The sequence below is a fragment of the Sus scrofa genome, chromosome 9 (genome assembly GCF_000003025.6).
Source record: "Sus scrofa isolate TJ Tabasco breed Duroc chromosome 9, Sscrofa11.1, whole genome shotgun sequence".
Classification (NCBI taxonomy): domain Eukaryota; kingdom Metazoa; phylum Chordata; class Mammalia; order Artiodactyla; family Suidae; genus Sus; species Sus scrofa.
The window spans coordinates 9,675,176-9,689,780 of NC_010451.4; the positions used below are offsets into that span (position 1 = coordinate 9,675,176).

The 14,605-nt window shown below is 60.5% G+C and overlaps 1 protein-coding gene across 3 annotated transcripts in view; it reads right to left on the minus strand.

Annotated features, from left to right (window-relative positions):
* Nucleotides 1-14,605, minus strand: part of GDPD5 (glycerophosphodiester phosphodiesterase domain containing 5) — an 84,232-nt gene that overhangs the window by 21,221 nt on the left and 48,406 nt on the right. For all 3 annotated transcript variants that reach the window (XM_021062519.1, XM_021062520.1, XM_021062521.1), the window contains 3 exons: nucleotides 5,559-5,662; nucleotides 2,265-2,358; nucleotides 1,648-1,707 (listed from right to left, as the gene is read on the minus strand). In XM_021062519.1, coding sequence (XP_020918178.1) covers nucleotides 1,648-1,707; nucleotides 2,265-2,358; nucleotides 5,559-5,662 — 258 coding nt within the window. The remainder of the gene's footprint in view (nucleotides 1-1,647; nucleotides 1,708-2,264; nucleotides 2,359-5,558; nucleotides 5,663-14,605) is intronic.

Consider the following 14,605-nt stretch of genomic DNA (forward strand, 5'->3'; position numbering starts at 1 on the left):
TTGGGAGTTGGCACCAGGCAGATGAAGGGATCTGAGCCCCCTGCCCCCAGGAGAAGACGCCCTGCACTGACCCACTCCCCTGGCGGGCTCTGCGCCTCCGGATGCCTCAACACTGGGATCAAGCAGGTGCGCCCTGGCCTGCTGAGAGCCGGGCGGGCCCGAGAAGGGGGCCGCAGCATGCGCCAGTCCTGACGGGGGTGCCAGGGTGCGGTTCCTTCAAGTGTCAGCTTTGCAGCTGGGAGATGAAAGTCCCTCACAGAGGGGACTTCAGAAGCCCAGAGGAGATCGCAGGATAGAGTGACAAGCAGGAGGCAGGCGGGAGGGGACTAGCGGCAGCTCACGGCTCCTCATCCCTCTAAGATTCCAGTCACTGGGGTCTGACTCCCCAGCTCCAGATCCCCAGCGCCCCCCTACCCCCAGCCACCCAAAGGCACCTCCTGCTCCATGCCGCCCGACCGGAACTCACCATGTCCACCCTCCGGTTCCTGCTCCATGTCCTTGTGGCTGGAAGTGAGCTCCCCCCCCCAAGTCACTCTGGACCATCTCATGGGCTCATGGCTCTTGCCGGACATTTCTGCCCCCTCCTAAATGGCGCACCCACTCTGAGTTGGGTTCTAAAAAAAGAGGTGGCCTAGCCTCCCCTCCAAGGCCCAGTGCCCCCCGGGAGGGAGGGGCTCACTCTCAGCCAGCTCTGTGCCACCCCTGTCCCCACTGGCACCTCAGGCAGAGCAGGCACCAGCCACGTGTCAGCAGCACGGTGAGCGAGGGAGCCGAGGCTCTGGGCTGCACGGAGCCTCACTGCTTTGGGCCCTGCCCCGCATGGGGCCCTGGGGACAAGGAGATGGGACATCAGTTCTGCATGCGTGGAGCTCCCAGATCGGGGAGGGTTGCAGTCAGGGGGCCAGATGGAAACGGGTGACAAGAGGCCAGGACTGTGGTGGGGAGCCTGCGGGCACTGGGGGGCCCAAGAAGCCTGGCTCAGGTGGTGAGGAGAACCCAGTAAGGCAGAGAGGCCACGGAGAGAGGGGGGCGGGAGCCAAGGGGCGAAGCAGAGATGAGGCAGTCGAGCTGCGAGGGCCCGTGCTGTCTCGGGAGCAGAAGCTCAGGGTGACATCCCACGACAGCTGCTGGGAGATGGCGCAGGGCCCAGGTCACCCAGGGCCTTAGTGCTGGGTGAGGGGGTTGGATCATCCTGGGAGCAATGGAAGTGGCGGGGAGGGCTTCAAATCGGGGTAGTATCATTGGGTCACGTTTTTAAATGAACTCACCGAAGAGGAGAGACTGAAGGCAGAGCGACCAGAGAGCCGGGCTGTGACCTGTGCTGGCTAATGGCTCGGCTACGGGGCTAGGGCCTGGATCCTCCACTTATTAAGGGGAGACCTTCAGCAAGTTACATAACCTCTGAGTACCTCAGTTTTCCCGACTGCAAAATGGGATGCTGACAGCACCTCCATCATAGGGCTGCTGTGAGGCCTGAGTTAATAGAGTTCAGGCCGTGAGAACCGTGCTGGACCCACCATGAGTTCTCAGCATCAGCTACCAGCACAGCTACAAGCACGACCAGGGGGGAAGATGCCTCTAGCCTCCTCCTCTGCTGCTGCGGCCTCCAGCCTCCCTCCCCCGAGCCCCCGCAGAGGCAGCCCTTACCTTGTGCAGCCAGTGCAGGTTCATCTGCTGTCCCACGGCGATGTGACACAGTGCCAGGACCTGAACAGGGCCCCAGAGAGCGAGAGTCAGGCACCAAGTGTCACCTGGAGGTGTCCGTCCCTTCCCCAGGCGCCCTGCTCCCCAGCGCTCTCGGCCCGGCTCGGGCAGTCAGGAAACCCTCCCTGCAGGTGGTGGGCAGCCCCCCAGGCCGGCCTCCCCTACACTGTTCCAGGCCAGAGGCTCCTGCTCTAGGACCTTTCTCTCCAGATCTCACTGGGCCCTGGTGCACTTGCAGTCTAACGACGGCTCGAGACTTGCGGGCCCTGGGATTCTGAAGCGGACTTGAGCCTCGTGCCCCAGGAGCCCCCAACCCAGCCTGGGGGCTGACCTGAGTCTGCGGGAGTGGAGATTGGCAGCAGGACCAGAGCAGAGGCTCCTGGGAGAAGAAGTGTGCCTGGGACCCAGCCGCGGGCCATCCTCATGGGGGGCCCTCCCGCAAGGTGCATCCCGCCTTGAGGGCACCAACCCCAGAGGCCCAGGGCGAAGCTGGCTGCCCTCCTAGACCCCTTCTATCAGCCCAGCACCGGCCACCTGCCCTCTGAGCCAGCCCCGCGTACCTGCAGGCCCGCGACGTACGTGAAAGCGGCAGCTGTGGCCATGAGAATGGGCACAGACCAGTCACTCCAGTAGCCCAAGCGGTTGTAGAGGTACCTGCCGAGGAGAAGGGGCAGGGGTCAGATGCCACTGGGGCCAGGACGCTCCCTCAGGCGGCCGGCTCTCAGCTCTCAGGAGGCCGGGCTCAGGGACCAGGCCCTGCCTGCTCAGTAAGAACGTCACTGTCCCCTGATGCCCAGTCAGGCCTGCCTGGGGAGGACTCACGGGGACACCTGGGCATGCCAAGAAGCATAAAGAGGGGAACGGTTCCTGTGAATTCTACTGCCCAGAAGTAACCAGCACCAAACCTAGCTGACCTCTTCCAGTGAGTCCCTGCTGCTTCTCTATCTGTGTGCACCGTGTGGCGGTCAAAGCTCTGGCTTTGGAGGAGCTGGGCACAGATTCGGATCCCCTGGCTGGCAGGACTCTGTGGAGAGGGCAGGTCCCCCTGACTCTAAGATGCCACTGATTGCTTTCGACTTTTTTTTTTTTTTTTTTTTTTTGCTGAGCGGCATATTGAGGTTCCCAGGCTAGGGGTCAAATCGGAGCTGTGGCCGCTGGCCTACGCCACAGCCACAGCAACGCGGGATCCAAGCCACGTCTACAACCTACACCACAGCTCACGGCAACGCCGGATCCTTAACCCACCGAGCGAGGCCAGGGATTGAACCCGCAACCTCATGGTTCCAAGTCTGATTCATTTCCGTCTCACGACGAGAACTCCTCTAAGATGCCACCGACTGTGACATTCACCTCAATTTCCATGTTAACCCATGAAAAGATGAGGTCTTGGGCTAAGAAAATGTAATTCCCGGCTTCCCTGAGCCTAGGTTCCCAGTGACAGGATGGGGACAACGAAGGGCCCTTCCCGGGGTGTCTGGGGATGGAGCGAGGTGAGGCGCATGCTAAGTACTCAATCCGCCGCTTCTTACAACACCGGCACTTACTGAGGTCCGTAAAATCCTGAGGAAATGGGCGTTTTTAATAGTCACGCGGTCACTGAATTCATGTACCACGTGAAGCCAACTTCCTACTAAGGACGATTAATAGTTTCCAATTATTCACCATTATAAATGAACACAAACACTGTTTTTGCACATACCTGTCTGTATTGCTAATTATTTCCCAAGGATACACTCCTACAGATAGAATCACAGGGCCAAAGGGAATGAACTTTTTACAGCCCCTGATAGATCCTGCTTAGCTGCTCTCCAGAAAGACTGAACCGCGTGCTTCCTCCCTGTACAACTGGGGAAACGGAGGCACCAAGAAGGCAGCACCTGCTCAGTGTCATCACAGAACTGGAGCCAGCGCCAGCAGCTTCAGGCCTCTGCCACCTCGGGCCTGGGGCGGGGGATGGGCGGGGGAGGGGTGGAGCGGGGCTGGGCAGGGAGACCCCAGGAGGACACTACAGGGCATGTGTCCTCCCCTGGCCTCGCCTCAGATTCCAGGAAGAAACTGTTGTGGAAACCAAGGCCCAAAGAGAGGCGGCCGTGGCCCGGTAGCTACTCCTGCAAGGTATTCTGGCTCCACCTGGCCCTCCCTCTGGCAGAGAGCCCTCCTGGCCGGCTGGACAGCCCGGATGGTCCCTCCCTGGCTTTCCCCATCCAGCCCTGACCACTTCCTCTTACTGCAGGAGCTGTTTCCAGAGGCTCGCTAGACCCTGAGGGCCAGGCCAGGGCCTCCTGATCCCAGCAGGTGGCAGGCTGAGGGAGCTGCGGGTCTTGGGGCCAGCCCTAGGTCCCGGGCAGGCCTCCCCCACAGGGCAGGCATCCATCCTCTGCTTGAGCTGTCCAGGGACAGCCAGGTCACCCTCTGGGCAGAGTGCGGTAGCCCAGGGGCCAGCACAATACAGTCCCTGTCCTAGATCTGACTGCATCTCACTGTGTGACTTTGGAAAGGCTACTTAACCTGTCTGAGCCTGTCTCTTCAGACTGTCCGCAGTATGTGCATTTGGTACTAATGGGCTGTGTGGCCATGGGTGAGTCCTGCCCCTCTCTGGGCCTTAGTTTCCCCTTCTGTACGTGATGGGGTGGCCCCGATGGTGTTCTGGGCAGCAGACCGGCAGTTTGGCAGAAGGGTCCAAGGTCTGCGGTCGGGGCCAGCAGGGAAGGCTCCCCTTTGCCCACGTCAGTGCCTGTGCTTTGGATACCTGCAAGGATGAATAATTGATTTCTGGCATTTAATAAAGGCCAGAGGCCACCTCTGGGACTCAGCTGGGGCCCCGGCTCATCCTGCTGGGCTGCAGCGGCCGGCGGCCGGTCGGTCCTTTATTGAGCTCATTAATAACAGAAGCACAGCTGAGTGCCACCACGAGGGGAGCCGCCCTGGCATCACAGAATCCTAGGACCACAGCCCTTTAGAAGCCCAGAGTCCAGAAACCCTAAATCCTAACATTACAGCCACCTTCCAGCCGGAGATTCGGCCTCCCAGGAAGCAGCCCTCAGGTTTCGGGGAGCTAGGAGCCCTTCCACGTCCATCACCTCACTTCATCCTCAGCAAGACCTGAGGTCAGTTAGCCCACTTTGCAGAAGAGGAAAAGGAGCCGGACAGGACTCACACTTCGTGTGGCCCTGGTCACAGCGAGCTGCACTTCTAGCCAAAAGGAAAACAGCGCTGGGAGTGGGGAGCACTGGCTGCCAGGCCCCGGCTCTGCCCCCCCGACTGTGACCTTGGGCCTGAGTTCCCCTGCCTGTCAATGGGAACCTTTCCTCTTCTCACGCCTTTCACTGTCTGACAGAGGCAGGCAACGAGGGCGGAGGAGAGAGAAGCAGGTGCCCTCAGGCACCCAGGTGCCAGCCTCAGCTCTGCCCTTGGACCCATGGCTGGTGCCCACAAAGGCCCCAAGCTGTCCTGGAACCACAGTACCTGCCAGCCCTGCCCAAGGCCCTGCTCAGGGAGCTGGGGTCCTGGGGTCTGGGGCCCCCGCCTCTGCTGAGGCCTTGGTCTCTCTGGGCCCCGGAGTTCTGTCTGCGAAGGGGTCCAGAGGCCCCAGCCCCCATTGACATTCCCATCCTCCGTGACAGCAGCACCAGGAAGGGGCTTCCTGTGCTCCCGAGCGGGTCTCAGCTCCTGCCAAGCCCTTCTTCTCTCCAGGGGACCGCACCCCCAAGTCTGTACAGAGAGCTGGTGGCCAGTGGAGGCAGAGCCCTGAGGACCAGCCTGGAAGAGATGCTCAACTCCCTCCACCACCCCCACGCCCCCGACTCCAGCCAGTGGATGCCAGCGCCCAGCCCCGCGGTCCCGTACCCACTCACCAGTTGAATTCGTCGTAGTCATTGTGGACCTCCCACCAGAAGTAGAGCCAGGTGAGCGTGAGGCCAAAGGTGAGGGTGAGGAGCAGGAACCAGAGGCGCTCCCACTGCAGGGGCAGAGCGAGGGAAGCGGTCAAGCGGGGCAGGGCTGGTCCCTCAGGCGCCTCCACCCAGAAGGACCCCCGCGACGCAGCCCAGCTGCCAGGCAGGGTTACTGCCCTCCTCACGGCAGGACCTGAGGCTCAGAGAGCGGAGTGGCCTGTCCAACAGCACACAAGGGTGGGGAGCTGGAGTTGGGCCCTTTGCGATGCAGCCCGAGGCCCTTGCAGTGTGCACGGGTCTCCAGGAGCAAAGGCCACATCTGCCTGAGCCTTTGCCCTGGAAGGGTGACCTGCAGTCTGAGGGTCACATTCCCTCACCTCCTCCCCTCATCACACAGGCCTGCAGAGCCGGTGTCCTTCCCGAGTTCTGCTCGTGGTACAGGTACCCCAACACCCACATTGCACAGCAAGTTACAGGAGGGTTCAAGAGCAGCCTCTAGGCTTGAGGACCTGGCGCCCCCCGCACCCCGGGCTGCAGGAGCCGGCCCTCTGCCTCCTGCAGGGGTAGGGTGGGGTGTGGAGCTGCCCACCCCCCCCCCAGGGCTGCTTCCCCAGAGCTCTGCGGGCACTTCCAGCTGGGTCCTTGGCTTGTCCCTGCATTCATCCTCCCCTTATCTCAGAAGCACAACAGCCTTGGAATATCCTGCTCTCCGCAAAGCGCTGAAGTCATCAGAACAAACGACAGCCCTTGAAGGGGGCCCAGCAGGACAGAAGCAAGGCCGCCCCCACCCCGAGAGGCCGGGGGCCTGGTGAGCCCAGCATCCCTCCTCTGCCATGCTGCCTGCAGCCCCCCAGGCCTCTCTGACCCTTCCTGCGCTGGGCAGCCAGCTTGGCACGCTGGTTCTAACCCTGGTTCACCAAAAGCTCGGCTCCTCTCTGGTCCAGAAGACAACCCCACCCCCGAGGTCTTTCCTGTCCCAGGGACATGAATCCCACCTCCTCAGAGCTTCTGTCACTGCTGAGCCACGTCACTTATGGACAGATGCGCAGTTCTAGAACCATCCCTGTATATGTCCGTCTCCCCTGCTACACTGTGAGCACCTCGGAGACGGGGGGTCTTCATATTCCCAGGTTGGTGGTAACTTAAGACAGATTCGACGGTGAAAGGGCACCTGTGCGCCCGCCCAGGAGAGATTTCACTGGGTCTCACCGCCCGACCCCCACAGAGGAGCCCCTGGTCTTGTGAACCGCGGGCCAGCAGCCGTGAGAGGCCATCTGACTCGAAGGCTCGCTCGCCCTCAGCAGGGGCGAGGCTTCTGGGCAGAAAACAAGGGTCTGAGAAGGGCCGGGCGAGGGTGAGCCTTGGCCGGTGACGGGTCCTGTCCCAGGCCGCCGCGTGGAGGTCATCGGGGAAATAGCTGCAGGGACACTGGCAGGTAGAGGACCCGTCACAGGTACTTGGGGGGGGTGTCCTATGGTGATGTGTGATGCAGGATCCGGGGGCAGTTAAGATGCGGATGTCAGGAGGGCCCACAGCGGACAGGATCCTGTGCACCAAGGGCCACTGTCCTCACTTGGCCAGATGCTGACGCGGGGCGGGGAGCAGGGATCTGACACGGAACCAGGCAGGTCATTCTATGAACAAGAATGCAGAGCTGTAAGGTGCCACCTCTAGGAACTGGCCAGGTGACAAGATTAGAGGGGGCAGGGGGCGAGGCACCCAGGGGACGGCGGGGGGGACAGGGCCTACGTAACGAGGAACTATGACCCCGTCTCTGGAACCAGGCACGAGCGGGGGCTGGAGGCTACCCAGGGATGCAGGTCCCGGGAGCTGCCGGAGGCTCCGTGGCCACAGCGCGCCTGCAGATGGGAACGAAGAGGCCCCAGCCATCGTGGGGACAGAGGTGGCAGGTCACTCTAAGAACAATCAGAGGAAAACACTGAACGGCAGGGGCTGGAAGAAAGGGGAGGGGAAGCCAGGAACCAGGGAGGAAGTGGCCCAGGGAGCAGTTCCACTGACAACGCGGCTCCCAGTGGCACTAATGGTCCCTGTCAGGACGACAAGGATGTACTGCCCGAGAGCGGCCTGGCCCTGCTCCAGAGATGCAGGCTGCGAGGCCATGGCCACACTGGGGAGATGGCGGCGCCCCTGGCCCTGCGGCACCTCCCACAGTCTGCGCAGCGCCTGGGTCTGGGCCCCATCTGAGAGCACATGGAGACTCCGGGTCTCAGAGAAGGGCCGTGCACACGGCTGAGCAGGAGGCAGACAGACCTCAGCACCAGGAAGTCCCCTTGCATCGTGGCTCCTCACTGCCGACATGCGCATTCGTCACGACCCTCCTCCAGCAGGTGCCGGTCAGGAGCCCCAGGGAAGGGGGCACAAGGCTCGGTGTGTCAGAGGCTGAGCGCATACACACGGTGACCGAGGGCGGGAGGAGTCGGGGTGGGACCGAATGCAGGTGTCCCAGGAGCAGGGGATCCCCAAGCCCCACGCCGCCCTCTCCAGACCCGCCCTTGGCCTCTGGGGCCCAAGCATGGTGATCCCAGGCCCAGGCTGGCCCCCCTGGACTCCTCTCGCCTCTCGCTGGGGCCCACCTCCTAGGCCAAGCCTTCTCCTCCTTCGGGAAGCTCTCCTGTCCCTCCAGCCCCCAAGACCTCCCTTCCCTGACAGCCTCGGCACAGACGCTTGTACCCCCCGTTTGCCCCGCACCCACATTCTAAATCGTGGAGGCAGAAAGAGCGCGGGCCGAGAGGGAGACACCCCCGGAGCCTTAGTTTTCTCACCTGTACGATGGGCCTGTTACCCCCGCCCCCCGAGGGTGGGTGTTCAACCGGATGATGTATGACAAGCGGCATACAGTAGGTGCATAATAAGGGACAGTGCTCTGGGTTGAGGACTCCCTCGGGGCAGGGATGGCTGAGGTATCTGCGCACCCTGGGCCCACATCCTCAGAGCACAGGGTGGTGCTCAGACGCGGCGTGCGGAGCAGACGGGGACGCAGGGACGCCTCGGGGCACCGGGGGACAAGGACGTCATTCAACTGCACATTTATCCTCAGGCTGAGCCTGGGGGCCTCAGGGAAGCAGCTGTTGTGACACCCCAGCCCCTTCCTTTCAGAGCCTGGTGGCCACCCAGAAAGAAGACAAAGCTCAGGCGGCTCCTGAGCAGACCAGCCATGGAGGCACGAGGAAGAGGCCGAGAGCAGCTGGGGAGGGGACGAGCCAGCCAGCCCAGACCCCTGGCTGTGGACGGGTAGGCGGCTCCATCCCTGTTCCAGGGGTGGTGGTGACGAAAGCCCCAAAGGCTCCAGCTCCACCCATCTCATTCCGTTCTCACCCCCCCGCCTCCATCCCCATGCCAGGCAACTGTGGGCCAACTTCTCCCTCTGGCTTTCCTGTTTCTTCCTTACCCCTCTCACCTCTGTCCTGTCCTGCCCTGGGGCCTTCTGCATTCAGAGATGAACCAGAGAGAGCGCTTATTAGCAGCTGGGCTCACAGGGTCACAGAGCACCAGGACGTGTGTGCGCTGGCCCTGCTGCCTCCGGGTGCTGCCCACCCCAGACCTGGCCCCAGTGCTGCTCGCACTGTCCCCATAGGGTCTGGAGCACCTTCCCTGGGTCTCTAAAATAACCTGGACCTGAAATCTGTGTTGGGTCAGCCCCTGCGCAGGAGCCACCTCCCTGCCCTTGGCTCCATCACAGACTTCGGACGCGCCCTGGGAGCCAGAGCTGCGCTGCTGGACTCCGGCTCCCTGCCTGGCACCCAGGGGCAGAGACCGCCTCTGCTCTGCGGCCTCCAGGACAGGAGCTTTGCCCTCTTCTGCTCCCACAGCTCCCGGGATGAGCACGATCCCTCTGGATGCTGCCTGGCCCCCTCCGGACTGGAGAGGCCGGCTGCGTTTGGGAGTTTAGTGTGAATCCCAGACCGGCCACCTGCGAAATGGGTGACCTTGGAGAATTCACTGCTGTACCCTCCCCCAGCGCCGCCTTCCTGCTCCGTCAAAAGGGGTGGCAGTGCTGGACGGAGACGTCTGGCGCTGGCAGGGTGGCAGGGGTTAAGTTCTCCTCGCCTCCATCCCTCCCCGAGGTGCAACTGAAATCTGGCTCTGCAGCTGCCGCCCTGCCGCTGGTTCTCTGCTACCACACAGACCAAGTCCAGCAAAAGGGCAAGAACACTGGGGGCGGATGCCCACGGCGCGGGGGCAGGGATACAACCGAGAGCGGGATTTTAATCCCCTGCCCTCCTACCACTGGCCGCGTGGCCCGGGCCAGCCCCTCAGGACCTCGAGCCTCGAGCCTCGGCTTCCTCCGCTGCTTGTGGGGGTGACATCACCGCTACCTCACGGGAGGGCTGCCAGGCTTGAAGGCAATTACAGATGTAAGCTGTGAGTTGCCAAATCCACGACCGTTCCTATAATTATCATTCCGCGTCTGACAGCCCTTTAATTATGCAAGACGGCGATCACGTCTTCCCCGCCCCTGCCCTGTATCACATCGCTCCCGCTGCTGAGGACACCGGGCAGATCGCCCCCTCCACCCCGGGGTGGGTGCCGCGGTCGGGGGGGCCCAGAGGTCAGGCCCGGCTCTTCAGGCTGCAGTCCTAGGAGCGGGCCCGGATGAAGGAAGACCCCGGCCCCGCACCGCTGGCTACAGGTGACAGCCTTGTGCGAGCACTTCGGAGTGAGCTACCCCGAAGGGCCCTCCGCTCGCTCCATCTCATTCCAGCGCCTCCAAGGCTCTGCAAAGCCGACGGAATAACCAGGGAAAACCAGGGCTCAGAGAGGAGAAGTGACTTGCCCAAGGTCACGAAGGGCAAATGTAATGATGGAGCCAGAATTCAGACCCAGGTCTGGGTGCCTCCAACTGCCCCCAAACGGCAAGGAGCAGGACATGCCATTATCCCTGTCTGACCAAGGAGGGAAGTGGCTCAGAGGGGCAAGGCCCGGCCCAAGGTCACATAGCAAGTCTCAAGCAGTGCAGGGCAGGAGCCCTGGAATTTGACTTGGAAAAGATTTCAGAGATCAGCTTGCCTCCTCTTCTATAGGTCCAAGTAAGAAAACGAGAAGCTGAGACCCCAAGATGGGGAAAGGCCTGGAAGCATGGACGCAGGATTAGTTCCAGGTAAATTAGTGCGGAAAGGATGGAGAACTCGGTGGAGGATGCTGGGACATCTGGACATCCATTTGGTTTAAAAAAAAATTTAAATGTGACCCCCCCCCCCAACCTGCCAGTTCACACCCACACCAAACTAAACTCAATTCAGCATTCTCCACAACCTCATCGCTACTCTCTGCCAGTCATTCTACACACATGCCGAGCCCTGGACCCTGGGAGACAGGTCGGGCCCGGACTCCGCTCTGAACAAACCTGCACAGACAACTAAGCAGCCAGCAGGCAACGCCAATCCTAGAAGCGGCTGCGGCGCATGGGGCGAGTGTGGGCAGCTCAGGAGCACGCTGCGGTTATGGGGGCAGGGATGGTCCGGAGGGCTTCCTGGAGGAGGAGGTGCCTGCAGCGAAGCTGAAAGGAATGCCATTTACTGGAATGACAAGATAAGGGAGGAGGGGAGGAGTGGAAGGTTCAAAGGCACAGAGCCTGGCAGCTTTCTTTGGTTTGGGGCAACTGGCTTCCTTTCTTGAGGGCTTATAAAAACTTTCTCTGTGTTAGAGTATTAACTTTCATAGAGATTGTCTATTTTTTCTTCTATTAGTTGACTTTAATTTTGTTTTTCATGCTTTTTGTATAAAAATTTAAATGTTAGGGAGTTCCTGCTGTGGCACAGCCAGTTAAGGATCTGGCATTGTCTCCGCAGCGGTTCAGGTCACTGCAAGGTGCAGGTTTGATCCCCGGTCCGGCACAATGGGTTAAGGATCCAGTGTTGTGCAGCTGTGGCATAGGTCGCCGCTCAGATTTGATCCTTGGCCCAGGAATATCCATATGCCATGGGTGTAGCCAAAAAAGGAGAAATTAAAATTTTATGTAGTCAAATGTATCCTTCTTTCCTTTATAAGTTTTTGCTTTGGTATCATGTTTAAGAAAGGTGGCCCACAATTATATACTTCACTCATGCTTTATGAACTTTTTTTTTTTTTTTTTTTGGCTTTTTGCTATTTCTTGGGCCGCTCCCATGGCATATGGAGGTTCCCAGGCTAGGGGTTGAATCGGAGCTGCAGCTACCAGCCTACGCCAGAGCCACAGCAACACTGGATCTGAGCCGCGTCTGCAACCTACACCACAGCTCACGGCAACGCTGGATTGTTAACCCACTGAGCAAGGGCAGGGATCGAACCCGCAACCTCATGGTACCTAGTCAGATTCGTTAACCACTGCGCCACGACGGGAACTCCTTTTTTTTTTGGCTTTTTGCTATTTACTCATGTTTTACACTGATAACTTCTTACTGCTTACACTGAAATCTGTAATCCACTCATCTATCCATAGCTTCCTATGTATGTATGGAGAGAGGCTGGAAAGCCTTCACTTTAAGCAGGAAGATTAGAATTTCTTTTTCCATACATCTTTCCAAGTCATTTGAAATTTCTTAACAAATGTGTACTTCCTTCCCAAAGAGGGAAAAAAAAAAAAAAGAGGAGCTTAAAAATAGGAAAAAAACATTTAATCCATCTGGAATATCTTCTGATTCAAGGTAAGAGACAGGGATCTAATTTTACTCTCACCAAATGGATGCTTCGGCTGCCCCGATACGGTTTGTGGTATGTGTGATAATTTCCCCGATCACCCAGCACACAGCACGCTCTCAGATGCGTGTGGCTTGTTTCTAGGTTTCCAGTCTGTCTCAAGGCAGCTCTTCCGCGTGTGCTGGCTCTGCCTGGCACGACTCCTTCCGCGTGGCGGAGCTCTGCTCCCCGAGCCACTCCTGTGGTCCTGGCTCTGCTTTGGGCCCCAGAGGCAGCACCACACAGCCTTGCAGAGACTGGAGAGAGACCGGAGTGCCCCGCAGAGCCTGCCCGCCCCCTGCAGGCTGGACCCTGGGCATGCCAGCCCCTCCAGCCATCAGCCTGTTTCACCCTGGCCAAGTTCCACACGGGGCGGGGGAGGGGGAGCCTGAAGAATGCCATCTGGGAAGGGGGTGAGGAGAGAGCTGGTGGCCCTGGCAGGATTACTGCGGTCCTGACCCAGGAGATTTGGGGGAGGGGGCAGCCGAGGGAGGGAGGTACGAGATGGATCATCGCAGCATTAGTGCTGAGCAGGGAAAGGGATTAAAATCCGCCCCCCCTCCCCGCCGCCTCCCCAGTCAGTTCCTGACAGCCTAAGAGGCTGGATTTATTTTTCTGGGCTACAGAGAGCTGGGCAATTAGGCCTCTGTCTGCCTTGCATCTGCTGGGGTGCACTCCGAGTGGCTCATTAGGCAGGAGAAGGAAACCAGCCTCAGCCTGGAGCGCCCCGTGCCTCCCCACCCACCCTGTGGGTTGCATCAGCCGCTGGGAGACCTGAGCAGAAGGTCTGGGGGCCCTTAGGAGGGATTATCCCAGTGTCCGGCAGAGGCCCTGCCAAGGCCAAGGCCACGGGGTGGTGAGGGGCCAGAGTCGCCTGCTGAGGCCCATCAACCCCTGCCCCATCCACGCTCCCTAAGCAGACACTCAAGGTGGTCACAGAGGTCATGAACGAGAGCAGAACCATTTCCCCTGGAGCGTGGCATCGCCATGCCAGGCACCCTCAACGCCATTCAGAGAGGAGAGCTGGGCAGGGTACAGAGACAGCCTGGCTTTATTGCAGCGATAAAGCCTCAGCTCCCTGCGCTGCAATAACCGGGCCTCTGCCAGCTCTCTCTCGTGGATGCAATAATATCATCTCCCATTTTCCTATCCTCATGGCAACCCTGCAAGGTTTACAGGCTTAAATGGGTCTTATCATCTCCAGCTTAGAAGTGGGAGAACTGAAGCTCAGGCAGCTTCTCTGGGACCTGCTGGGTCCCTTTTCCCCCAGAAGCACCAGAGAAGGGAAGAGCCGTCCTTTGAACGTTTGTAGGGAGGACGTGCTGAAACAGTGGCCTGTCTTGTTCAGGACGGGAGACACGTTGGTATGTGTTACCTACCTGGACCCTTGGGGCATGCGTTTGCACCTGCTCCTAACCCACAAGCAAGCTGAGAGGGTCTGGCTTTGCCTAAGGTCACACGCTACGTGGCCTAAGGTCACACGCTACGTGGCCAGAGGAGGGAGGGTAGAGTTCAGGCCGCGGCTCCCCCAGCCAGGCACGCCCAGGTGCCTCTGGCCGACTCCAGCTACCTCCTGGAGCCCATCGCAAAGGCTGCTTCCTCCAGGGAGATCACCTTGATTCCCGGAGTGAGAGCCACTCACCCCCCACCCCATATCCCCGTCACGGGTCCACACAGCATTGACAGGACAGGAAGTGGGGACCCAGCTGGGAAACTCACCCCTCCTCCTGCATGACCCCAGCTCCAAGGGTGGCCGAGGATGTCCCTGGGCCAAGTGGCCCCTCCCTGCCTGCCATAGCCAGGCGCCCGGAATGCAGCATGCACCCGCACTCTCCCGGCCACCTGAGCTCATCCAGGAGCTACCAGAGGAGCGCTGCGGGGGTCCGGCCCCTCCAACCTCACCGGTACCCTCACTTGCTCTTTAACTCACCGGCTCAGTCACCCTTCCCCGCCTGGCCTGAGGCCCTCCTCTGGGCCAGACCCTGCTTCTGAGCCAGTGGGGGAAACAGAAAGTCACAACCCACACGGGCAGCCCAGGCCGAGGTGCTGCGGGAGCCCAGGGGAAGGAGGCCGGCTCTTCCTAGAGGAACAGACGTGCCACCAGCCTCGAGGCAGAGACCAGAGAGCAGGCAGGCGGCAGAGGGGACGGTGGAGTGGAGGGCTCCTGGGAAAGTGTGCGGAGGTTACCCTGGGATGGCGGGGGGGGGCCGGTGGGGAGCCGGGCTGAAGGGGGCTGATGGGCTTCCCCACAGCAGGTGTCTTCCGGCCACGCTGGGAGGGGCTCCCGCTGTCAGCGGCGGGCAGTTGGGGGGTGGGGGGAGATTGATCCTGTC